The 26,610-nt window shown below is 39.5% G+C and overlaps 1 protein-coding gene across 2 annotated transcripts in view; it reads right to left on the reverse strand.

Annotated features, from left to right (window-relative positions):
* GRIP1 (glutamate receptor interacting protein 1) overlaps window positions 1–26,610 on the reverse strand; it is a 309,262-nt gene that overhangs the window by 56,084 nt on the left and 226,568 nt on the right. For both annotated transcript variants that reach the window (XM_042872389.1, XM_042872388.1), the window contains exons 3-7: window positions 21,188–21,323; window positions 20,115–20,260; window positions 17,212–17,295; window positions 16,506–16,581; window positions 14,987–15,132 (exon numbers count right to left, since the gene is read on the reverse strand). In XM_042872389.1, the coding sequence (XP_042728323.1) occupies window positions 14,987–15,132; window positions 16,506–16,581; window positions 17,212–17,295; window positions 20,115–20,260; window positions 21,188–21,323 (588 nt within the window). The remainder of the gene's footprint in view (window positions 1–14,986; window positions 15,133–16,505; window positions 16,582–17,211; window positions 17,296–20,114; window positions 20,261–21,187; window positions 21,324–26,610) is intronic.

The raw sequence follows: 26,610 nt of genomic DNA on the forward strand, positions 1-26,610 counted from the left end.
TCTCCTCTCCTCTCCTCTCCTCTCCTCTCCTCTCCTCTTTTTTTTTTTTTTTTTGACCAGTGAAAATCCACCTCATTTACCTCAGTTGTAAAGCCCTCAAGAAATGAGAGGCTGCAGTGCTCAAAGGAAGGTTATTCTGCTCAACACTGCTGAACTGACCCTATCAGAAAGACTGTGCTTATGCAAATGGTTAAAAAAATAATAATAAAAAAATCCCAAACTGACACAAACAATTTAGGAGCTGATTAAAATAAGTAAAACACATAAATTATTATAGAAAGGAGCGCATATTAAAAAAAGAAAAAAGAAGTCATCTACTTACAAACAGTATAACATTAAAAGGAAAATATTACAGTCACCATGTGGGCACAGAGCACTTCAAATTTAATGAACCCCAGAATGAATATTACCTGGATGAACTTGCTTTTACCTCTCTTCTTTAATTACATACTCACATAATTTTCTCTCTTTGAGAGCCTAATGCAGAAGTGCCTTTTTCACTAGTAGCAACACTTCTTTTTTTTTTAATGCCTTACTTACAGAATACTCTTCTCATCCTTACCTGAGCAGTACGGGAAGGGGAAACTATTGGATGGTACAGCATTACAACACAAGTTTACTCATGATTTTATCTCATAACCACCCTTCAATCCATAAACACAGTGTTTTCCCCACTGTATAGATAAACAAATGAAGATCAGATAGTTGAAGGTCAGAAGCATCTTTAGTCTGGAGAGACCAATCTGAGACATCCGCATTGGGATTCACTGCACCAAAACGCAAGCATCTGTAGAACAGACCTAAGGGGTAAACGCCCTCTGTAGTCATTGGAGAGAATCTGGCATTTAAAAAGTGCTTCACCTGACCTACTTCAGGCACCAGTAACAGAATGAAACAAGCTGTTCTTTAGACCATTTCTCAGCTGTTTGGCTTTCAGATCACCCAGTATCACGAGTGACTGATGAAGAAAAAACGTATGCAATAATTACAACTAAAAACAGTATTATAATGCATATGCTCCACAAAGTCTGAGTAAGGTTGCATGGGCATCTTTAACTCTTTCCCACCCCTGAAGAGCTGAGCTGAAAGAAACTTTGCAAAGGCAAGGAAAACCATGCCCCAGCATGTGCAAAATCTATTAAGAAAGTCTTCACAAAATGCTGCCTCTCCTGAGCACATTGAGCTACACTCCTCCAAAGACATCCAAATATAGAGAAGATGGATGTTCACTGGGATATACAGAAGAAGAGACTTTTCTAAAAAGGGCTTTCTTTCCCTCTACCACTATGAAAGTGCAGGTCTGTATTCCAGTGCTTCAAAAAGGCTCATCTTCACAAAAAAAAAGATTCTCCAACGCTCTCATCAAAGGCAAAACAACTTTCTCTAAGCTCATTCCCAGAAATGGCAAAACAATTTTGCCTGGAAATGCTAAAAAGAATAATTCAGATCTGGACAGTTAGCTGGGGGAATTTGGAAGGGGACCAGAAGAAAAATCTTGTCATGAACTGCAGAAGTTTTCATAGCTCTTAAAAATCAGGAGGTTTAACTGTGAGGTGGTTTCAGAAGTCTGAAGCAAACAGTTCCTCCTGCCAAGGATTTCATAAAGAAGCACAGAAAGGACACATCCTTTCTCTTTTGCTTTTCTTTTGCAATTGTTTTCTATTTTAAATATAGCAGATAATACTTCTCTCACATTCCCTGTCCAACTAAAGAATAGCAGAACGTGTTGAATGGGACAGACTGGCAGCACCAGTGCCTTGCTGGGATTTATAACACTGACTGCTAACACTTGAAATCTGGTCTGTTATGCAGAAACCAAAATGCAAATCAAAATAAATGCATGGTGGTTGTTAGTCCAAGTGTTCCTCTTGTAGCCTGTGGGATGGAACATTTTGTTGTGATCTTATCACAGAACCAGTAAAGCATGCATGCACACTCTGTTCCCATACTAACGTTGAAGTACCAGAAGAGAAAGATCTTTGTCAAGACAGAAAGAGAAAATGGGTCTGGCATGTTCTCTTTTCATGGGTAGAATCATAGAATGGCCTGGGTTGAAAAGGACTACAATGATCATTGAGTTTCAACCCCCCCTCCTATGCGCAGGGTCGCCAACCAGCAGACCAGGCTGCCCAGAGCCACATCCAGCCTGGCCTTGAATGCCTCCAGAGATGGAGCATCCACAACCTCCTTGGGCAACCTGTTCCAGTGCATCACCACCCTGTGTGAAAATATCTAACCGAAACCTCCTCCATCTCAGTTTAAAACCATTCCCCCTTGTCCTGTCACTATCCACCCTCATTAACAGCCATTCCCTCTCCTGTTTTATGCTCTCTTCAAGTACTGGAAGGTCATAACGAGGTCTCCCTAGAGCCTTCTCTTTTCCAGGGTAAACAGGCCCAGCTCCCTCAACCTTTCCTCATAGGAGAGGTGCTCCAGCCCTCTGATCATCTTAGTGCCCTCCTCTGGATCCGCTCCAAGAGCTCCACGTCCTTCCTGTGCTGGGGACCCCAGGCCTGGATGCAGTACTGCAGATGGAGCCTCACAAGAGCTGAGCAGAGGGGGACAATCACCTCCCTCTCCCTGCCACGAGAGGACTCAGCAGTACTCGGGTGCAATTAAACAGTGCAAGCAGCACTGTTATTAAACAGTGTGCCTAGAGTTAGCTCCTTATAATACAGGCCTTGTCTACACTTCAGAGCTGAATTCACTATAGAATTCCTAGAGCGGATACTCTCATGCTGGTAGTGAAATCAAAAATAGATTCAGAGGTGCAAACTGTGCTGCAAGTAGAAGCCTTATGCTGTCAGGAGGCATTTTTGATGGTATCAGCTGGGTCTCTATTTCAGGAAAACTAGGAGGAGGGCAAAGAAGCACAGCTCTGCTGTTTATTTCCCTAATGGCAAAGCTCTTCAAATGTAGGACAAGAGGTAGATTTTTCTCTTCTGGGCTCTATTTTAACTCCAAGCTCAAGTCACTGAGAGGCTTTCTACTGAGACAAATGGGCTTGGACCAGGCCTCAGTTAACCTTGTGGAAGGCAGCAGACGGCTCACCTATGGATCAGTATTGCTCTCATCTTGAGCGCCTCAGGGCAGCACTCTGCAGCACTGCTGTAGCTGGGGATTAGATCCAGCTTCATGTGCATGCAAAAGCTGGTCAATTCAGTGGAGCGAATCAGCTGGCAGTCTGCATTTAACAATCAAAATAAAATGCATTTAAGGACATTAAATACCTGAATTAAGATTTTTTTTTTTTCAAATGAGTATGTTAACAGTGATTAAGAACAGCAAGTTTTTAAGCTGCTGGTGGACTCCCTGAGACAAAACATGGCAGGAGAAATTGCAGGGATAATTTAGTTTAGATTTTCTTTGCAACTCTTGGGAATATCGTGCCAGAACCATATTAATGACAGTGGAGAAACCAAAGGTTCAGTGTGTTTGCAGCTCTGGTTCTTTTTCTTTCTTTTTTTTTTTTTCCCTTCTAAGCTGCTTCAGATTTCAATTAAGAACTCGAGCAGGATAAACTGAATCAGCAATAGCTTTTGGATACAAAATTAAAGGAGAAAGAAAAACCCATCTAGGAGTTTTTGAAGAAAGTGTGGAGGAATTTTCTAAGCCACACGAAGTAAGTCCCAAAGTTCTTCCTCAAGGTGAACATATGCCATCCTTTTATGCATAAAACTTTCAAATTATATGCTCGAAAAAAAGAAAAAAAAAAAGAAGTGAAATGAACACTGCAATTCAGAGGCAATATGGGTTATTTGTGCTTGTGTGTAATGCAAGAGGAAAACACACCCCAGAAAGCTCTTTCTTCCTCATTGTCTTCCCTATCTTTGTTCCTCCACTGTCTGTCTTTTTTATCCTCAGAGACTTATTGCCTCTGATGCCCTACAGTCACTTGTGTCTATTAGCAAAGCCCTACTCTGCCTCCAGTTTCATGCAGGTAACCTGAGGATCTGGGTCAGCACCTGACTTGACTCATTTACAAGAAAGACTATTTCTATACTGGTGGGGTTTCAGGATGTCAAAATACAACTTTGTCAGGGAAGAAATGTCTGGAGGCACAAAAGAGGGAAGACGCAGCCTCCACTTGCCACAGCTTTACCTGCAGCCCTGGGAAGCTGTCTTATCCTTCACTGCTCTCCTCAGGAGGGCTCAGCACCTTTTTTGGCTGCAGTGAGCCATGACTTTCCTGATCGCGTCAGATCTGCTACTAAAGATGGAACTGGTGCGAATGGTTTAGATAAGTACTCTTTCTAAAATCACTTCCAACTCCTCCTGCCCTAAGAAGCAAACAGGTCAGGTGCTTGCCTTTGGTTTATTTGGAATGCGTGTTCACAGAAGCATCGTTTCATTAGAGTCCTCCAGCATCTACACTGTAATAGCAACATGATCAGTCAATAACAGCTGTCAGAATGTTCTGTCCAGTTTCCCTACAAATGAAAGCATGACACTCACAGAAGCTCAAACATCACTAGTCACTAACAAATCCATTAAAAAAGAAAAAGAAAAATCCAATTTTTTTTTTTTTTTTGGCTGAACACAGGCTAACATATGGAGTATATTTTATTAGCACTGCTTCCTCAAACTACTAAATATTGAGTTCACAGGCTGTGAAATGATCTCTTTAAATGAACTAAGCATGGTAAACATGTATTTAAAAAAAGATGCAAAACAAGGTTATTATGGGTTTTCAGAATTACTGTAGGGGAATGTGATTTGAATAGTAAATACACAGAGTGTAACATTTCACTCATCATACAGTGGAGTAACAGTCTTGGAAATCTAATCCAGTGCAACAAAATCACTTTGTAAGAAATGCCACTGGTGCAATTATCTTTGAGTATCTTTGCTGATTTCAAGATAAGCCATTCAGCTCAGACATTGATTTTTCTCTCTACCTACATTTCCAGCTCACAAGTCTCAGTACTATCTTTTCTGAGCAGCACACATCTCCCACATGATGAATACTTGATGGTGCAGCCTCAAAGGATCTGCTTCAGATCTCGTTCATACCAGTTTTGCACCAGAATGCCATTAATTAAGACATTCATATTTAGGCAAAATACCTAAGAATATTCATATTTTAAGATCCATCCTTTTTCAGTGTAAGTGTCCTGTAAAATAAAGAATGAACCATGAACCTTAGAGAAGAGGGACGAAAATCTGCCCTACTGCATCCAAAGGTGATCCAGGAAATGAATGAAGTGATTCCCAAGCTTTGTCCCCTTGACCTAACCCATCAGCACTGTCTGGATGCATCATGTTGATGACAAAACATCCAGAGGATGGACTAATTTATTTCTGGATTATTTAAACACCTCCCTCACGGAAAGTCTTGGGAGACACACAGTGTTTTTCTCTCCCTGAAATACAGACAAGATTGGTGCCTTTGCTTCTGCAGCTGTTTCCTAACAGATGGGCTTTTTTAGACCCGGCTTCTAGGGTTACAGCTCAAGTTTCCTCTAACATAGAGAAAACAGAATCTGTCCTTTATTCCTCAGTCTCTTGGATGACTGCAATGCCACTAAGCCAAACCTAAGGTTGAATTTTTTAATTGGATTTTTTTCTGATTACCGAGTTACTCTTGCATTGAATTGCATAGTACATCCAGAAGATCCTTTAATCTCCAGGAAGCTTAATTATCATCCTCTTTGTAAAACTTTCACACCTGCCCTCTGAATTTAAGTACTTCAGCTACTTGCTCAGTTCTTTTTTTTAACAGCAGTATGAATCAGGTTACGTCATTATTCTGGTTAGACTGCTGTTGACCAGCATACTAAGTAACAGAAAAGCCAACTTAATGAAAGATCTCTTAGCTTCCTTCTGACCAGAGGTATGAGCCTGTAGCAGAGACGGTAATTTTTTCACACAACATTTCATGGCACATCTGTGTAGCCCTCATGCAGTGTGGAAAAACTTGATCAATCCTTTTCTCATCATTAAGTAAATGTACAGTAAAAAGCTTTCTTTGCAACAAACCAGCAAGAAGAACACATACGAGGTTTACTGGCTCCACTTGCAGGATGGTGGAGAAGTCAGCTTGTTTTCCTATTGCTTGTTTTTAAATGCTTACTAAAAGAAGCAGAATAGCATTTTCGTTTATATGCAGAGGGGGATTCCTTTTGAGTGCCTGTACTCCTGAATTAACATCTAGAGATTCAGACCACACGCTCCGTGGGGAAATGGCATGACAGATTCAGAAGGCTCTACTTTAATCAATGTCTGTCATGAAATACATTACGTATCTCAAACTGATTTTCTGAGTTGTACTTTGTTCTAACAGTACTAACAATATACAAGCATAGGATTCACCTTCTTGACAAGTCTTTGAAGACAAATTTGTCCATTGTCAGTATTCCAGCAAGAAAATGCAGAATAATTTCATACAAGTGGAAATTGGAAGAGAATGCCCCCCAAGCCCTTCTCCTAGCTATTCACAACAATTAAATTGTATTTTCAGTTTTCAGTTATAGAGACATCTCATTTTACCTTTCAAGTTTTTTCTCCTGTACAGAGCAATGTTTATTAAGCTGCTTTTAATGAGTCCATAGTTTCAAAAGCACTAGAGAGAAATGTTAATTGGAGCTGTTACAGTCAGTCATAACTTATATAGTTCTACTAAACTCCATTTATTTGTCTTTAACGATGATCAAGAAGTTTGTAAGGAAAGAAAAATCTGTAAGATTTATGAATACTTATAAAACATGACTCTCCCTTTATTTCTTTAATCGCCTAGTAGGAACACGGCTATCAAATTGCAACAACAAATCATAAGCACTCACAGAAAAGAATGTAAAAAAAAAAAAAAAAAAGATAATAGGACAAATATACTTGGGAATTACAGCTCTTCTTAACACTGCCTGACTGTTCTCATTAATTCACCTTGGTTTTAATTGCTTACAGCTTACAATCCAGCCATGGATTAAATGTTTGATATCATTTTTTTCTTATGATGGTTGCCTGTCTCAGGCTGCATTTTCTTCTTCCCTAAGTTATTTCAGCTGAAACAGGTTGGCTGTGTCTGAGAGCATCGTTAGGGAAAACTGTATTTTGCCATTCCACACAGAAAATTCTGTGGGCTTCATATGGAAAATTAATGTTCCCCATGTGTTTTCATTCCCTGACAGATCTGGCACTGAGAATCAAGAGGAAAGCCAGCAGAAGGAGAGACTTGTCCTTCTTGGGCAAGAAGGAGAGGAACTTGGGAAAGAAACTAACATGAGAAGGTTACCAATCTGAAAAGAAGATATAGTACAAGGAACTTGGGAATGGACTGCTAAAATACAAGGACATCAGAGAATGCTAAAGAGGGATAGGCATGAAAACTGGAAAAGGATTTTATGGAGAAATCAGCAGTGTGAGAATGAGAAATGTGTCAGGAAATTACTTAGACCTTACTTGGCAAAAGACATGAGAGAACTGGGCTGTAACAAGAGAGCATGTGGGATTTAGGATTTTCTAGAAAAAAACCCTCATATTGGGTTGGTAAGGAAAGGGAAATTCAAGCAGCTGTTGGGAAAAAAAAGACAGTAACAACTAAGAACAAGGATAAGAACAAAAAAGACAAAAAACTGTCACATCTGCATGAAATGGACAGCAAAGAGGGATCCTGAACCTTCATGCTTCTTTGCTGCCAGCAACCAACTTCTAAACCTGCTGGTCTAGGTCTGTCAAGTCTTTTCTTCCTGATCTGCAGAAAGCATGTATGTATTGTGCTGGACAGCTGGTCCCAGCTAATAGGGAGCAGACTGGGACTTAAAAGGGCCTCATTCATTTGAGAATCTATAAGGATGCAGATATAACACCACATAGAATTTTTCCTTCTTGACTCCTTCCCCATAGAGAAATGGTAAATAAAAATATGTCAGTGCTCTTAAGGATGTAAGCTCACACACATAATAGGAAACAACAAACTGACAGCTTCTTATGCAATACAGCAATACAGTCCATTACATAAATGTACACGTGTATATTCTTGCAAGGGCTCATTCCATACCTTTCACTACCTAGCAGTCCTTATGGTGAAAAAAATATCTAGCCCATAAGACAAACAGTTTAAGTTTAGAGGAAGTGAGGAATGAATGAGATGAATGGGAGTTAAGTAATGAGTAAAGAGTGAACTGTAAGAAAGGCAAGAAGTCAGTACTCAGTGCTGCTTTGAAGGTGCAAATTCTCATTCTGTCACAATTTCTGTAAAGTTTGAAAAAAAACATTTAATCTGAATTGGCCAATTTTCATGCTTTACTATCTGCAGTGAATGGCAGAATCTCCTGATCACACTAAGCACTGGAAAATAAAGAACTGAGATTTGAAGTTGCAAGACTAAAATGATGGCTTTTTTTTTGTTTAAACCATAGTAATTATTTATCTTAGGTTTCCACAACATCCATTTATCTCAAGAGGTCTTAAAAATGGTAATATTTTTCTTTTAAACCACGTAAACAGAGTAGATGAAAGCATGTTAAGCAAGCAGGAACTGATGCCTGACTGGCACATATCAGTTTGCTTACAGGCAAAGATGAAACTCAGGGAAGTTAGTATGTATTGTATTTGGTAACAGCATGAGATGAAGGGTTTAAGGGGATAACCCACTTACTACTGTGAAAAAGCATTTTTTTAAGTCAGAAAACACAACAGCAGAAAAAAAATCACAAATCTCAGATTTCTCCAAAGAAAACCTCTTTTGGTGCCAGGGATAAGTCACGTTCCAACATACACATCTTTCTGTAGATGAAACCCTTAAAAGCTACCACAGCTGAGAGAGAACTTTCTTATTGTATGTATGTGTTCATTTCAGATTGGCAGCTCATACTAATGGCCCAAATGTAGGCATCTGGGCACTGACACTAGAGAGCACAAATTGTGTATTTGATAAACAAGGAAAGTGCACAGTAAGATAGGAGAATAACGTGCCATAGCGTGTAGACCTAAATATGTGCTTACTTTCCACAACATGAACATGAATTGTGTGTTGGCCTCCAAGAGAAACCAAAACCCCAATATGGTTTTCCTAGTGATATGTCACTGGATATTTCTGAAAATGTTGGAGAGAGGGATGCCTATTTCATCTTCCACCTTAAGGAAGAGCCAAGAAATTTAGAATGACCTTGGGACCCTGAGATTTTCTCCTTGAGATCTGCACATGTAGCTGGACGTAGACTGAGCAGATAATCTTAGTCCTGATATTTCCAAACTGGCACTCAAATTTTTATCTTCAATCATTGTCTTCTGGCATAATATATGTATGTTTTTGTGCAGCAGTATTTGAAGAATAGTAGTATTTCAGCTACATCTATTATGACCTTTGCTTTGCACACAAATTTTCACTCAATCTGTCTCTAGAGCAACATGAGACAGGAACTGTTCTTTAAAGGTTTAACTAATTTATATTTAGAATTTCAAGGGATGTAGGTTCATCGCTCTGTGACAGTCAGGAGACCTGAAGTCACAGTGAAATGCTAGAGTGCAACAATGAAGCGTTCTGTCAAAGATTTGTAAGAGACAAAGGAAATGTTAATTTTAGGTTTCTAAAAAATAGAAAGAAAAGGCAGCGTGGAAGACTACAGGCTTCCTGTCTTTCCTCCAGCTTTCAAGGTCTTGCAACATTTACAACATTTATGAGGATCATGAGTCTGCTCTTGGAGTCTCTGGAGCTCCTGTTCTCCAGTCTTGTAAAACTCAATAACACTTAAAGGTCTCCACAGCTCTGGTTATGCTTGAGTTATATTGCTTTATGAAACATAAGGGACAGCCCTTAGAGTTTGTTTTTCTTCAACCTTTCTCATCTTGCAAAAATCAGTCAAAGTCTACACTGGATCACAGATTACATCATCCGATGCAAGCCTCCTTCCCCTACTACTCTTTTTATCAGGCATTGAATTTTTGTGATAATTATTGGATGCTGGGGCAGATTTCTGTAAATAGAAGTAAATTGTAAATCGTAGTCGCATAAAATTACTGCCCTTTTTTTCTTTTTGAATGGCTGAAGTTAAAGGCAAAAAGCTGGACTGTATCTGTCAAACTGCTGTCATTACTACCAAATGATTGCATGAATAATTCCCATTCTGTAAAGTTGTATCAATGTTTGAAGTGTAGAATTCAGAAAACCAAGGGTGCCGTCCTAGCTAAAAATGAGTGGTTCTGTGTCCTCATGATTCTGGTAATCTAGGAGTGAAATGTCAGTTGAAACCATCTTTGCACAGAACAATTACAGGATGACATATTTCAGTAAATCTTTTCTGGCTCAGACAAGTGCAACATTTGTTAAATAAACCAGATTAACATATGGAATTAGAATGAGCAATATGTTCCTTCATTCCTGAAGATTACAGGCACATGTGGCTTGAACAAAGAAACACTCAGTGAAAAGATGACATAGAAGGATCTCGTGTCTCTCAGATACAAAAAGTTAACAACAACAAGGCTTATTTTTATGCTGAAGTTCTGGCAATAACCACAGAATCACAGAACTGTAGGGGTTGGAAGGGACCTCCAGAGATCATTTAGTCCAACCCCCCTGCCAAAGCAGGTTCCCTACAGCAGGTCGCACAGGTAGGCATCCAGGCAGGTCTTGAACATCTCCAGAGAAGGAGACTCCACCACCTCCCTGTGCAGCCTGTTCCAGTGCTCCGTCACCTCACTGTAAAGAAGTTCTTGCGCACATTTGTGCAGAACTTCCTATGCTGCAGTTTCCAGCTGTTTCCCCTTGTCCTGTCTCCACTCACCACTGAAAACAGTCTGGCCTCACCATTCTGCCCCCCACACCTGAGATATTTATAGACCTGGATCAGGTCCCCTCTCAGTCTTCTTTTCTCAAGGCTGAACAGACCCAGTTCACTCAGCCTTTCCTCATAAGAGAGATGCTCCAGGCCCTTCACCATCTTCGTGGCCCTCCGCTGGACTCTTTCCAAGAGATCCCTGTCTTTTTTGTACTGGGGAGCCCAGAACTGCACGCAGTACTCCAGATGAGGCCTTACCAGGGCAGAGTAGAGGGGCAGGATCACCTCCCTCTCACCAATAGTGTTGATTAATTACAGGATCCTTAATTCAAAGATTACCCAAACAAGAACATTCAAGATTTACAAAGCAGATTTCTAAAAGGCTCAACAGCAGCAAGTGATGAACTAGAGCTATGCAAAAATGTTATAGGCCAGACTTCAAGCTCAGGACAGCCACTACTTTTGAACCTTCCAGAAAGCTCCCTTTTAGAGTAAACATGGAAGATTAACCAAGGAGATGTCCAAGCAACCTCAATTACAGAGAATACAGACAATCCAGATACATTATGGCAGCTTTTGGAAAATCTGAAGGTAAACTGCATTTTCTCAATTTCCACATGAGTGTAATGATAAGCTTCTGTTTCTCATTTTATAAGGGGACAGTGTGAACCATTGCTTGCAGCTCATTATTACCATCGTAGTCTATGTATAGACTATAAATTAGTCACTCACAGTCACTTCCATATTGGGAAGCCCCAGTTTCTTAGAGAAGTGTGATATAGAGCTTATCCATTCTATGATATAAGACATTATGAGATTCATACAGCTAACTAAAGTGAAAGATGTCTAAGTTCAGTCCCAAGTTGATAGACATCTAAGTCAATGCCAGCAGTTGCTTCAGTATAAGATGTTAATTCTTTATTTACAGTGTTTTTACCTAAAATCAAGTCTGTAACAGGTTTACAGATTTCAGAGAAACTAGATTCTTTGTACACACCTTGTAGAAAATTTCCTCCATCTGTTATTTCAAAAGCCATTTGACTGCATACTTTTCCATACTGAACATGAAGAAAAATTTCTTTACTGTGAGGGTGACAGAGCACTGGAACAGGCTGCCCAGAGAGGCTGTGGAGTCTCCTTCTCAGAAGACTCTCAAAACCCACCTGGATGCTTTCCTGTGCAACCTGCTGTAGGGAACCTGCTTTAGCAGGGGGGTTTAGAGCAATTCATCACACTATTTCCTCTGAACACACTGAAGTATTTTATTATTAAAGTATTATTAAAGCTTCACAGAATTTAAAAAAAATGCAAGTAGTCTCCTCTAATACCAATAAGAAGTAACTAAGCTGCTTATGATTGGAGGAAGTGTTTTAGAAGACAGAAACGCATATGGAAGACTACCACAACTGCAAATGTAACTTTCAACTGGTTACAAAAGCTTTCCTCAAAAATTCTGTTTTCCTCTTTTCTCCAGGGACCCAATTTGACAAATATACTTCCTAGGACCCAGTTGAGCAAGATACTTCAGAATATATACAAACAAGCACAACTGCAACCCCAGAGAATTTTGTGGAACTAGCCACATCTCCTACATCATACACAGAACCCCTTGATGCTTTTTTTTCCCCCTCAAATTTGTCTCAGTTCCAGAACCAATAAAGCATACAAGCTTCCCAAGTGACCTCTTGAAGACTTCAAGAGAAGGAACAAAACTTAAAGAAATACAGCACCTTTGAAATGGCTTGTGCTTACAGGAGTATAAATGTCAGCAACACACCACAGAATTGTAGCTGAAAAATAGCTCAGGATTACTTTCTTCATCTTCTGTAACCTTTTCAAATTAAGTTCCAATTTCATGCTATCAGAATATATTTTATGGCTCTTTCCAGTTCTGGTCACACGAGATGTTACTTTATAGGATATAGCCATCTTCTAACAGAAGAGAAGATTTTAAAGCAAATAATGGTACAACTATATCTCTGGGAGTAAGTTGTTCTACTGAAAGTTTATACTGGGAGGATGCTGTAGAATAGAACTTTTGGGTTGTTGCTTTACTCTTAGTAGGCCAGATTATTAAATTTGTTTCAGTCAACACTATTTGATTAGAATAGAATAGGATGAGTGATTTCCACTCTCTGGGACATAGTCTACTCAAAAAGTAACTGCAAATAACAAATAAAGCTTCCAAACAGAAATTGTTACAATACCACTGGAAAACTACACATGGTATACTCACTGGAAAAAATAATAAAAGAGCTGGGAGATTGATAAAAATCTAAAAGAATCATAACTTATTAGAGAGAGAGCCTAACAGATCCCTCCTTATTTTTCTCACTGACACTGCAGAACACTATCACATACATTTCCCAGTGTGTGGTTCCCTTCTCTTTTTTTCTTTCTGACTTCACAATTTTCATGTTCTTCCACCTCCCTCTATTTCCATAGGATAATGCATTAATTACCAGCAAGGTAGGAAGAAAAGAGAAATTTAGATAAGATACCAGGGGCAAATTTTTCATTGAGAGGGTGATAAGGCCCTGGCACAGGCTGCCTAGAGAAACTGTGGATGGCCCATCCCTGGAGGCACTCGAGGCCAGGGTGGATGGGGCCCTGGGCAGCCTGAGCTGGTGAGGGGCAGCCCTTCCCCTGGAAGGGGATTGGAAGTAGGTGATCCCTGAGGTTCCTTCCAAACCAAGTCATTTCATGACTCTATGATTCTATGAAATGCCCTCAGATGAACAATAAATGAAGATTTGTTACTGAGAACAAAAGAGAGGCAGCAGAATTTATTCAGAGAGAAAATAACATTAAGAGATGAATAGGAAGGTACTGCCTACACAGCTGTAAGTCCACAGTTCCCAGCTAAGACCCTCCTGCATTGAGCTCTATTTGAATATCACAGAAAAGAAGGTTTCTGCCTTGCGCAATGTACAATCTGGAGCACAACAGAGTTTCTCATCAAATGATTTTCTCCTCATGAAACCTGCAAAGATTTCTATAATATCCTCACTGAAACTGAGGCTGTCTCTCTGAGCTATACAAGAGAACGAGGATGGGAGTTTTTTCTGTAATAAAGGCCTAGCTGGGAACTTTGACTGTCTAAAGTCAGGGATTCATTTAAAAAATCTCTCTTTTAGAGAAAGCGGAGTTATTAAGAATCTATTTGAAACTTTGATGATAAATAACATTTGGTAATTCACCACCTTCCAAAGAAAAAGAAGAATCAACTGAAAACACCTGAATTCTAGTGTTCTTCAGGTTACAAGATCACCTGCATTTCATTTTCCACACGGGAAGTTCCTGCCCACATGCAGAGCTCTTACTGTGCTTCTGGACGTGAATCTTGCCTGCTAGACATCAAGCAAAACTGTCACTCCATTCTGGGTAGTTGAGTAAACAAATATATGTATTATAACAAAAAAGACCCATGTGTTGGAAAGAACAAAGAAAGCTGTTCAAGAATAAACAAATATACCATTCTTCTAAGTACTGATGTTTCCCAAGGCTTTGAAGTTCGACAGAGCTGTTTCAGAAATTCCTATGGGGCCAATTTTCTACTAGACTCAAAATCTGACTGCGGAACTGAGGAGGAAAAGAAGAGAAAGATCTCCAACCAGAGGAGAAATGCTTTGGTCTGACTGGTGAGTATTTCTATTTCTTGCTGCTCTTCCTTGCAAAAAAGGAAGGGATGTGATGCCTTCCAAAGTCACACGGAAATAACTAATTCCCAAAACTGAAAAATCATCTGCTCTCCTTCACTTTCCAAAAATCCTCCAATATCATTGGTAAGTTCAAGAATAGTTTGTATGAACTGCAAGCTCATTTATCAAGTCACGACTTGCTATCTCTACATTTCTTAACAACTCTTCCCCACTGTGTGGCACTTTAGTGTCTTTTTATAATGCCTTGGCTGCTAACTTGCAATGGCAAAAGGTAAAAGAATTCCTGTAAGGGCAAGTAAACCCTCTTCCACGTGACACAGAAATCCTTACACTTCATTAACCTTTATTATAAGTTAGTCACTGGAAAAGTTACTTTACCAGAATCCATACTATGGTTTCACTCTACAAACCATGTCAGAATGCTAAACTGCATTAAAATACTGCTCACCTCTTTATGAACCCAAGATTAATGATACGGTGTAGAAGGGAATATCATTGCTGCTAGGAGCATAATAGGTCACAATCAATTCTAAAATAGCTCACCAAGAACAGGCAGCAAAACAGCACAGGTGGTTCCCACAACTGAAGTCCCACTCCTCAACATACCCATTACTGAAACATCATATTCCACCAGCAGAGTCGCCTCTTGTCCACACTGTTTGAGAATACTCATAGCTTCAGCGTGTGTTGTTCCAAGCAGTCGGATCCCATCAACACTCAGCAATCTGTCCCCAGGTTTGATTGTGCCCTCTCTGAAGGGAAATTAAAAAAAAATTATCTTTATTAATATAAGACAAATTGATTTGGAGATAATACCGTTTATGAAAAGCAATTCTCTCACACCCTCTCTTGACATTCATCCCTCCTAACACTTAACATTTACTCTGACAGTGAGAATGTACAGAGGGCACAGTGGAAAGAAAATTGCTTTAATTGGAAAGTCACCGACTGGAAAACAGCTTAACACATAGCTAAATAATCAAGTCATGTTAAATAACAACCAAGTATAGCTTCTGCTTCAGCATATGCTTTGTTTCTGCCTTGTCCACACAAGTCCTCTTTCATATACACACAGACACATATTTTGATATTTTCAGATATTTTCCTAGAAATATATACAAGGTATTACAAACACATGAGAAAAGAAGCAGACTGCAAAATATGAATGTACATTTTTTAAATTTTCTTTAAAATATCCCCTACTTGAATAGCTTCATTTTCCTTTTCCTCCTATCCAGAAGAAATTTGTCTATAAATGTTCACTGTCTCCTAGGCTTATAACATACTCAGAATTCTAATGGAAAGTGAAGTACTAATATTGCTAGCTTAAGAATAAGGGAGAAAAACAAGAAGGCAAGGGTGATGAAAGTGGGGAGATAGGGGAGGGATAGAAGACAAAAGCTCACTTGAAACATTTACTTCTCAGCTAACGTTTCCAAATGCAAAAATGTCAACATAAGCTATACAATACCAGGCTACTTTAAAACAACTGCCAATTTCTTTAATGAATTAAGAACACAAATATGATTTTTTGAAAATATGAATCAAACACAAACATAAAGTGAATATTCTTTCTTCATGTAGGTGATATTACACAAAAATACATTCTTTGGGCCAAACCACACATCTGCACTCAGAAGTTTTCCAGGCGAAGTCACGTATGAACTCATATGCAGACATCAACAAGAGTCTTAAAACAATAGCACAACAACACCAAAGACATAAAAGTATTTTTCTGGAGCGCAAGAGAAAAAGATTGTGGTGCTCGTGTATAAAAAGCATAATTAAGATCCTCAGCACTTGTTTGAAGGCTGCAAAGATTGTGCTCTGACCTGCTGCAGAGATTTCTTCTAACAATTTTAGGTTAATTTTTGCATGAGTAGCCTTGGAACATGCAAGATGCTTTGTTAAGTTAAGTTAAAGTTAAGAACTTTAAGTTCACACCACACTGTGATGTGCTGAGCCACTGTGGTTTTCTATTACTGTTATTATCACTACAACTAAATGCATAGATTTCAAAGGGACAGGTTTGAATACATCTACTTCACATCTTAACTTCTATCCCAAACAATTCACTTTTCTCTATTTCTCTTTCACTTGCGCTACAGGGAAAGATGAATTGTACCTGTCAGCAGGCCCTCCGGGTCTAACACATGTTATTACAACAGGACGAGATTTATTTCTGTCATCGTGTGCTCCACCTAGAAAAAGAAAAGTGAGAGAAAGCACACCTTCATTTTACACATTTTATGAAAGCTCATTTCCAAATGCTAAGGTTTACAGCTTGCACACTTAAATACGGCCTAAAAAGAGCAAAAAGTGATGAAGCAATTAATATGAACCTCCCATGATTTTTATTGGAAAAAAAAAAAACAACCTGTTGAATTGTACAGACGATTCTTTATAAAATGTTTCTACAGAGTGACTTTTATTAAAGGTATATTACTTTCTTAGAAACTTTACTCTCTAAATTTGATCTCATTGTGAAAAATTACTGCTCTGTAATGTTTGCTGTGCTGAGAAAAAAATACCCGTACTTCATGTAAGTGTACAGAACAACTTCCTGCAGATTTTGGTGGCAGCAAAACCTGGTGTAAAATGAAGTTGTTCGTGTTCTTGTGGCATAAAGGATTAATTACTGCTGTTCCATAAACAAAAATTAGAGCAGTTCATAAAAGCAGTACATTAATGAATGGAAGAAGTAATACATGAATCACAGAGATTTTTTAACAAACTCTAAGTCATAAATCCTGAAATAATTTCTAAGTGCTATGGAATCTTATTGCTTCTTTTGCTGATTTCGAAAATAGTGTTCACATTCAGTAACTCACCTCTTATTACAAACCCAAAAGTGTTCCCCTCTTTATGTAAAGTAACTTCCACAGTTCTGAAGATGACACCTGTTCCTTGTACAGCTAAAAAAAGAAAAAAATCCATGCTATTAATTATTATTATTATTATTACTATTATTACTAAGTTTAATTTACACCTTTTCCAAACCAAGCTAGCCGTTTTATTTGTGGCCACACGATTGGATTCTATTACACATCAGTCAGACCAAAGATCTGTCATTAAAACTCACACTTTATTTTGAGATAATTTTGCACCAGATACTTTACAGGTCAAGATTTTTAATGTGTTTGATAGAATCATAGAATGGCCTGGGTTGGAAGGGACCTCAAAGATCATCTAGTACCAAACTGCACAATGCACAAAGATAAAAACAAAAAACAACAAACTGTATAAAATGAATGCTCTGTGAAGTGCAGAAGTAATAAAACATCCTGCAATGCCCCAGCCTGCAATAACCCCAGTTTCCAAGGTCCCTGTAACAACTGCCCCGAAGTGCATGCTGACAGCCTACGTGTGGCCCCAAAGACCAGCAGTGCCTTCCTGACTCTTCCTGCCTCTCCCTTGGGATGCTTCCTGCTATGGGATCCTTCTGCCCAAATGCCTACCTTCACAAAACATTCAAGAATGTACTTTTTTTCTTGGAGTCTTTCAATCCCCATTAAACTTGATTAACCATAACCAGAAAATGTTAAAGTTACTGTAGGGAACCAGAAAAACAAGCCTATGAAATCACATAAATCTCATTTCCTTAGGAAAACAGGAAATGACTCTAAAGCACTGCTTTGTCTTGCAGTAATTTTTGTTACAACTCAAATATCAGAATGGTGTTATCAACATCCACACAGTTCATTTTCAGCTAGAAACCCTTCATTGATAGAAAGGGATGAAATTATGGAGAGAAGATGACAGGTCTTGCTTTATCCCTATCAACTGAAAGTAGCCCAATGTACAGCACAAGCTGTATCTTCACTTGCTGTTTGCTTGGTGTGGCTTGTGGCCTCCCCTGGGGAAAGGGAAGCCACGTAGCTCAGCAGTGAGGAAGGGCACACAGCATCCTTCCACCTCAGCAGTGACCACTCGGGCAGCTGTACTTCCACACCGAGCTCAGCGTGAGAGGTGAAAAAAGCCCTTAGCTGTTAGCTACAAGAGGAAGATGCAAGGCAGACAGCTCATGCTCCAGTTTGAAATGCTGAGGTAGCTTGCACTGAAAATAGAAGCTGGATCCCCCTGTTGTGAGCACTGCCAGCCAGGGAAGGAAGCACTAGGGAGAGTGGGATTACAAGTGCTCAGCCAGATGTAATCCATCATTATTAATGTTCTGACATTTCCCCACTCAGAAACCAAAACAGTCCTCTCTCTGAGGGGGAACTGTGACAACAGCAGTAGAACTTCATTATGTATGGGGCAGGGAAGGAGGTGCCAGTTCTTCCCCATATGACCTATCAAGAAACTTTTGTTTATAAGAAGTCACTTTGTCTAGCCTGTTCATCTGATTTAACAGGAACAACTAAACTCCTGATTATCACCAGCATTATTAGCCACGCTTGTATGAAGGAATCAGAAGTTCCAAGGACTTAACAAAAAGGTTATGACTGCTACTGTAATTTACTGCTGCAAACTCCTGCTTCTGTAGATGAGAGTGGCACATCAGCCAACAGCGGTGAAAATGAAAACTCACTTAAGTGAGTGCAGAACAAATTATTCTCATATGACAACTACATCTCTAGCAAAATAATTCTCTAGCAAAATAATTCAGTTGAGTTCATCACCTCAAACACCCTGTTTCTGAACAGGAAGTTCCTTTACCACAGGTGCACACTAATCAACAGTGAACATTCCAAACATTAAGGCGATTGTCAGGAGGTCGTAAAAGCAACCAAATATGTAATTAGACTAACTCTCCAGCTGCTACAAAACAGTGGGGAGTACATTCTCTTCTGAGCACTGATGGATTCTTTGGCTTTTACTGCAATCAAAGTCTTTATTTAAGGATAGAAGAGCTTTCTAGTTGGCTTTGCAGTTTTCTTCTGGCCAAGCACCAGAAAACCTCATCTCCTCCCCTCCAGTGAGCAGCATGAAAGAGCATGCACACTTTTAAAGGTTTTTGGTTCAGCCCCTTGGTGCCACCTGTCATTTACTCTGTCACTTCAGGCCCAGGTTTCCAGCTTACCATTACTCTGGCTTTCATTTAATACCTGAGAGCCTCAGTTCCTACTGATTCTCTCCCACTGTGCCAGAGACATAAACATAAAAAGAAAGGGCAAATAAGAGGGAAGGAAGACATTCAACAGCACTCTTTCACTTTGCTGTCAACTTATATTTGCTTTTGAAGACAATCCTGCTCAACAAGAAGTCTTCATTTCACTAATAGAATTCTTGCAGACTTTACCTATCTCTACAGACTACTCCACGGGATCTTCTGTCCCAAAAATAAGATGTTGCCTAAAACTGATGCTAGAAGTGACTGGAAAAATTCCAAAATACGTTATCTGGGAAAGCAGAAGGTGTTGCAAGTGGAGAGAGGGAATAAAGTCAGATATTCATAGGTCTCACCTCAGATCTTACTCTAACATGAAGGATTGTGTTGCCTTAGAATCCACCTAATCTAATTCTCAGTACCAGAAACTGGAAAAAAATAGTGGAAGTTGACAAGACTCAGCTTTGTCATTGGCTGAATTTATGCTCCTAATCTCAGAGCACCTTTGAGAGCATCCCCCTGTACTGCCAACACTTTTTGTATTGTATCCACGTTCTGCAATAAGCCAGAGGAAAAAAATATAAGAAAACCACTAGCAAAAGAAGATCATCACCACATCTACCTCAGTGCTGACAACACATCTGTTATTCTGCATAGGTTTCAGTTTGCTCTGCTTTTACTTACAGACCGGAGGGAGCTCATACTCCACTTCTAAAACAACCCTCTCGCCAACATTCTTCAGCAGACTGATGATCTCATCATGGCGAAATTTGGTCAGGTTGATACCATTCACAGATTTGATGTAGTCACCTACATCCAGCTGGTCACTCCTAGGAAAAGGTACATATTCTTTTCATTAAAGACAGATCTGGTGGACCAAACCAATTACCTTAAATTACTGTTTAGTAATGGCAAGAAACAGCTTTTTCTATTCATCTAGATTAAAACAAGTTGATCTTTCAAACAGAAAGTAGCCTTTAAGAACTTAATCTAATCTAGTTTGTTAAATATTAAAAGAACATTGTTGCATCATTAATTTCTGATGTACAAAAACAGATGTGCAATATAGGAATTGGATGATTTGGCTGGTTCAGGCAAAGAATATGGGAAAACATCTCCCCATCTTTATCTCTCCCTCTTTGGGATACTTCCAGAACTACTTTTTCAGACAGCAGTAGCCTTCATAGTTAACATCACAGCTACAGGAGACAGGCCACAGCCCAAAAGCATATATTCTGCTCAGTTCCTTGGAATGATTCAACTTGATCTTTATCTCCTGACCTGTTTTGCTTATATACAACAGCATTTCATCTTACTCTGTAGTACGCAAGGCAGCTATGACTTTAGACTTCTTTATAATCTTAAAAGAAGCTAATGAACCACCTTATTTATTTTATGACAGTAGAATTAGATTTTCAGTTTTATTTTTATCCTCAATATTTTTTGCTGCTTCTCTCAAGTTTACAAGGACAAAAAATAAAAAAAACTTAAAAAAAGGTCAAATTTCTACAATTTAGAAGAAACTTAATTAGTCTCACAGTAACTTTTAAATACCTCACTGGTAATACTAGCTTTTGTGAAAGTAGCCTTGAGGGAGGAGGGGGACCAGCTGTTGCCATTTCTGAGATTCTCTGGTCTGATGGCCTACCACTACAGATGCATACAATCAGATACTCGTTAGTGACCTTTCTGATGAAGTATGTATTTCTGAAGCATTCACATCTTATAATGCATTTTGTATCCTGAAATATGGTTACCTAGCAGCGATTCCTCCTTGACGAAGATTAGATACTCTTGGTTTCCCATCCTTGTCGATTCCACCTGATACTGTAAGCCCTAGGGTAGTGCCTTCTTTTTTCATTAATTCAACTATCGTCGAGCCCTTGAATTCCTCTGGTGAAAGAAAATTATTGGCACTATTAAAATTAAATGATGACACAGATGTTGCTTTTCTACAATGTCATCTACTTCCCAAGAAAATAATTGTGTATGTTCATAAGAAATAATATATATGTCTGGAGATTCTTTCTGTTACAATTCACAAGTTCTGTTCACAAGGTTTTGCATTCAAGTAAATCCAATACACATGTTCTGTAAAAGGTCATTAAAACTACACCAGTATGCTAGTATACTATATAGAGCCAATAAATACAAACCCCGGTAACACTTAAACTAAAGGCAGTTGTTTCACATTTTAGAATATCATCTCCTCTCATTTTCTGTTTCTTCTTCTGAACTTCTATGCTTTAAAAAGCATTTCAGCTTATAACTAAATAGAAGGGTAAAAGACACAGTGCTACAATGGGACTAGAAAACTTCAGACTTAATTTAGGCCACTTGAAGATGTCGGTGATAATCAGAAGAATTGAATGTATAAGAATCCAGGTGGAGATTAAATGCATCAGTTTTATTGCTAATTCTTACACAAACAGATTAATGCTCTGATCTCTTAGCTGTGAAGGTCTTCCATAGTCACGTGCTATCTGGGATGCCCTCTCTTGCAGTTTGCCCACTTGGCATTCTCTGAAAATGCCAAACTACTCTCATGGAGGTCAACAAATGCAGGCCCTCTGGAAGAGACAGCCTGGAGTGCTCAAAAAGAGATGGCCTTATTTCAGGTGGCTGGATACGTCAATGTACATATGCACAGCTGCAGCCATGCTGGAGCCACGAGACACTCGTACCTCGTGCCTAACGTTTCCAGAGAAGATCCATCAAAACCATCAGCTTCCCAGATATTCTGGGAAAAAATATATTAAGTCCTAAAGATCAATCCTGAAAATGATGACATTCCAGAAGGATCATCCATCTCTTTCGTTCCTTCTCAGTGTAAATGTGCAGCTTCTAGGTCAGATACAAACAGCACCAAGCACACACTGCAAACTATGCTATATCAGCACTGCAATGAACTAGCAACCTTGCCATGGCAGCATAAGACAAAGATAGAGAGCAGCCCAAGAAACAAGCAAGTTAATTGTGTACATTTGTATGTTCACCCATAAGCATTAGAAGCACAGAATAAGCACCATACAAATGGCAGCAAGGGTCTTTCAGTATCTTTCCCGTATGACTGAGAAGACAACCTCATATGTCATGACTTCAGGATGAAGAACAGCTGCCCTGAGCAACAACTGCCAGGCCTGAGCAATATAGAAGTAAAACCAGAGGGCAGAGAGATGCATTCAGAGGAGCTAAAGCCCTGGTATTCTGTCAACTTCAGTACTGCTTTAACTGCTGAATCTGTTGCAGACATGGCATCACCCTACGGAGGGTCCCTGCTCCATTCTAGCTGACAGGCTCTTCTTTCCATTCTGGCTGGTGATGACCTCACTTCAGTTATTCACAGTTCTACCACTGTACAGTATGACTTAAGTGCTTGGGTAAGAATTTTCCTAAGCTTAAAAACCTCCTACTAAGAAAAACTTCTGCATTGTATTCAGTCAGTAGCAAGGGTTGGTGTAACTTTTAAGCAACTATACCAAAAGTGGAAGATTTATTATAATAAGATAGATGACAAGAGACTGTGAGACTGTTCAAGACGTGTCCCTGCCCATTCAGACTCAGACAGCAGCACAGCTACCTCATGCATACAACTTGCCTGGCAACAGAAGAGTTTCAAGCACCAACTGGAAGCTACTGAGCTTCCACAATAACGTTTGTGCACATCTGGCCATTCCAACAGTTCAGAAAGAACAGATGTGATTATCTGCATATGACCATATAGACAAGTTGCCTAGCAGTAAGAGACACTATGGAACAAAACACTATTTTCAGTTTTACAAAATACCTGCAAGCATTCACAGTGGTTATAGGAGTCACGCACTGTACTTACTGTAACCAAAAACACTGCACAGTTGCACCCCGATGCACACTACAACCTCAGGTGCTGGGTAGGTGTGCTCTACTTGTTTATTCTGAGGTTACTTGATTCTGAGATCTGGATTCAGAAGGACAATTCCTCTCCTCCCCTCTCTCCCAGTCCAAATCCTCCCTTTAACTTCCCAGTAGTACAGTCTAATTCTCAGGACTCTCTAAGAATTTTGTTCAACAAACTTTGCTAAAACATGTATAGGGAATATCAGCAATGCACTGAGCATGCCTAATTTTTTGCCATGCCATTACACTGCTGTGTTTTTCAATCTTTTAAATAGGTTCTGAGTTTGCAAACAAATGCTGGGAAATACTCTGCTGCTTGAAGTGACCTATGGAACAGATGATCCACACAGTGGTTTAAACCAGCTAATTATTACACAGTTCCTTCCAACTGCTGGCATGGAAAATAATAGCCAGGCTAGTTCTTTCTCACCATCTATTTTGACAAATCTCTGTACATCTCTGCCAAGAGACAGTGACCTCTAGACACTCTCCCTAGATAGGCAGTAGAGATGTATTAGCACCGCAAAGGAAGGTGGTGAGGAATGCTCACTGCTATCTAACAAACAGATTAGGTCATCTAGGAGTACACAACAGTTTCCTTAGGCTTGTCCCCCTGGAAGGTTTTGTCACTTTTTTTCTTTGTAGTGTAATCATAACAGGAACAAATTAATCTGCCTAATCTGTTCTTGTTTATGACAGACTGCTGTCCTGCAAAGAGCTCTTAAACTTGATATCCCAGACTCCATTTTTCATCTCTGCTTTTTTAAATCACGCATGATTACTCCCTTTCAAAAGCTGTATCTGCACTCATCTTATTATTCTCATACACTCATATTACTCATCTGCACTCCTTCTACATTATTACTACAGACTAATCCCACAGGAATATTATCAAAATGCCCAATAACAGAACAAGACAAGGACTTTATAACCTCCTTTCTAACAAGTAATGGCATCCTTATGTGCTATTCTTTAAACAACACAAGGTCAGTCTCTATTCTCTAGGTAACAAAAAGCTATGTTACTTTTTATGTGTTAAAACCATAATTCATGTATCAGCTCACTCATAATTCATTACTTGCCAACCAGAAAGCTCCTAATTAGTCAGAAGGCTCTGGGGTCCGCTCTTTCCCACATGCACTCCCACAGCACTAAAGACATTAGCATAGTCAGCATCAGAAGGAAAGGCAAAGAAGCTATTTCCAGATTTCTTATAATTTATAAGGAAAATAAGAGTTCAATTTACAAGACTTTTGTTTAATGGCAAACTAAATAGAAGACATGAGCTTAGGCAACAGTATCTTCCTCCTCCACAACCAGTTCATGAAGTATCAGATGTAGGAACATCATTCTTGCAACACATCTCTGTGATACCAACCACGTGAATTATTCTAAAATGAAACTGCACTGAGAGAAAACAGTTCCAAGTCTATAAAAAAAAGCCCAAATCAATACCATTTTACACTTCAGTCTGAGAAACACACTTGCAAGCTTCCTCCCCTCCTACCACTACCAACAGCAGTAGCACTCGGTGCGGCACAGCTCCCAGCAGGCTCTGAGCACGGGATGAGACCCTGGGGCTGCCCCAGGAATGCCACTGTCCCTATGGGTGACCCTGGGCACACGCCTGTTCCCACAGCTTTGAGGCTGTCCACCTACCTGTGGCGTGGGGCTGGGGAATCCCACCGCGTCCTGGAGATGGGCTCATTATGGGGAGTGCAAACGTGCACGCACACTTGTGCACGCATGCAGACGTAACGTGGAAATGAGTTTCCACTCCAGAGAGCTTAGCGTGTATCTCCAGTCCTGTAAGATGGAGCACACACAGCAGCTGAACTCTGAAGAAAACATTACGCTCTCGATTTTTTTTCCCTTTGTTCCTCATCTGAATGCTTCTCTTAGTCCGCTGCTGCAGTGGTGTGATTGTGTGTGCCCTGTTACGACAGCTGGTGCAAGAAGACTACGAGCTACAACCTGGGAGACTACAGGGATCCTCAGTGTGGGACAGGAATGCTTCAAAGATAAGCAAGTGTTCAAATACAGGAATGAGTAAATCTCCCTGTAAGAAGATGAGCAAACAGAATAGCTTGCACGTAAGGAAAATCCAAGAAACATCATGTCAAATTGTTTTTTCTTCAAGGAGAGTACTTTTCACAATGAAACTCCAAGAATTTTAAATACGATCAGACATTTTGTAATTTCCTGCATTTTGATGTATGTAAATCTCATGTTTTAATGAATAAAAAGCGTGGAAAATAAGTTGACTCATGAGATTTCTGAATATGGAACACATTCACTTTCACAAAAAAAAGAAGATTTAATACTAGGATTCAGAAAATAATTTCTCCCAGAACAACATTTGAAAGCCAAGAGAACACTTAATCAAAATTTTATCACCTATTTTATATATTCCTGCAGTTTTATATCTTAATTTACATATTAAAGTAAAATAGAAAACCTTTTCCCTTTATTCCAGATGCTGTCTTTTTGTTGTTGTTGCTGTTCCCTTCTGTGAAGTTTTCATTTTTAGATCCAAGAAAATGTCTAAAATCAATGCAATCAGGTCAAGCTCCTGCATCCTCCACCTATTCAATGAGTTTGCTCTGTGCAGTTAGGACAGAGCACAAACAAAACCTAACCTAAAGAGTGAAAGTAAAGCTTGCTTTTATTGACCATTTCCTACCAAAAGACTTACCTAATCAATAAGTAAGTAATTGGTAAGTCTGTTGAAAATACACTCAGTGCTGTCCTTGTGTGGATTTTCCCTGTATGTCAGCAGAAATTCTGCAGAGGAAACATTTTGCTTTACATTCCAGCAGGCATCTCATAGCTTAATAGGAAACCACATAAGATAAAGTCAATTCTTACGAAACTGACAGCAGTTTGTTATCCTGGGGACATCATGTCTGCTCAGTGTTTCACGTCCTGTGGGTAGGTGTATTTCTCTCAGTATGACAAGAAGCATGTCAGCAGGTGATGAACACTCTGCTCCTTGTTGCCCTTTTCCTGACTGGCTGTCAATACTGGCTGCTAAAACACCTCAATTTTCATTAAAAAAAGAAAAAAAAAAGCAAAAAAAAAGCAAGCAGACCAAAAACGCAATGAAGAGAATCTGAAAACACAAAGCTGACCTCAACCTACTCCGTGCCATCTCCTGAAGCCTATGAACAGGCAGTGCCCAAATGCTGTACAGCTTCCAGTGAGAGCAAGGGAAATGGATAATGCTCACACACTTACCAAATTTGCCTAAAATAGATTCGGTCTATATTGATAGCTATTTTGGAGGCGTACAAGCCTACAGGAC

Source organism: Lagopus leucura, unplaced genomic scaffold (assembly GCF_019238085.1).
Source record: "Lagopus leucura isolate 7727_CA_CO unplaced genomic scaffold, USGS_WTPT01 Super-Scaffold_100008, whole genome shotgun sequence".
NCBI lineage: Eukaryota > Metazoa > Chordata > Aves > Galliformes > Phasianidae > Lagopus > Lagopus leucura.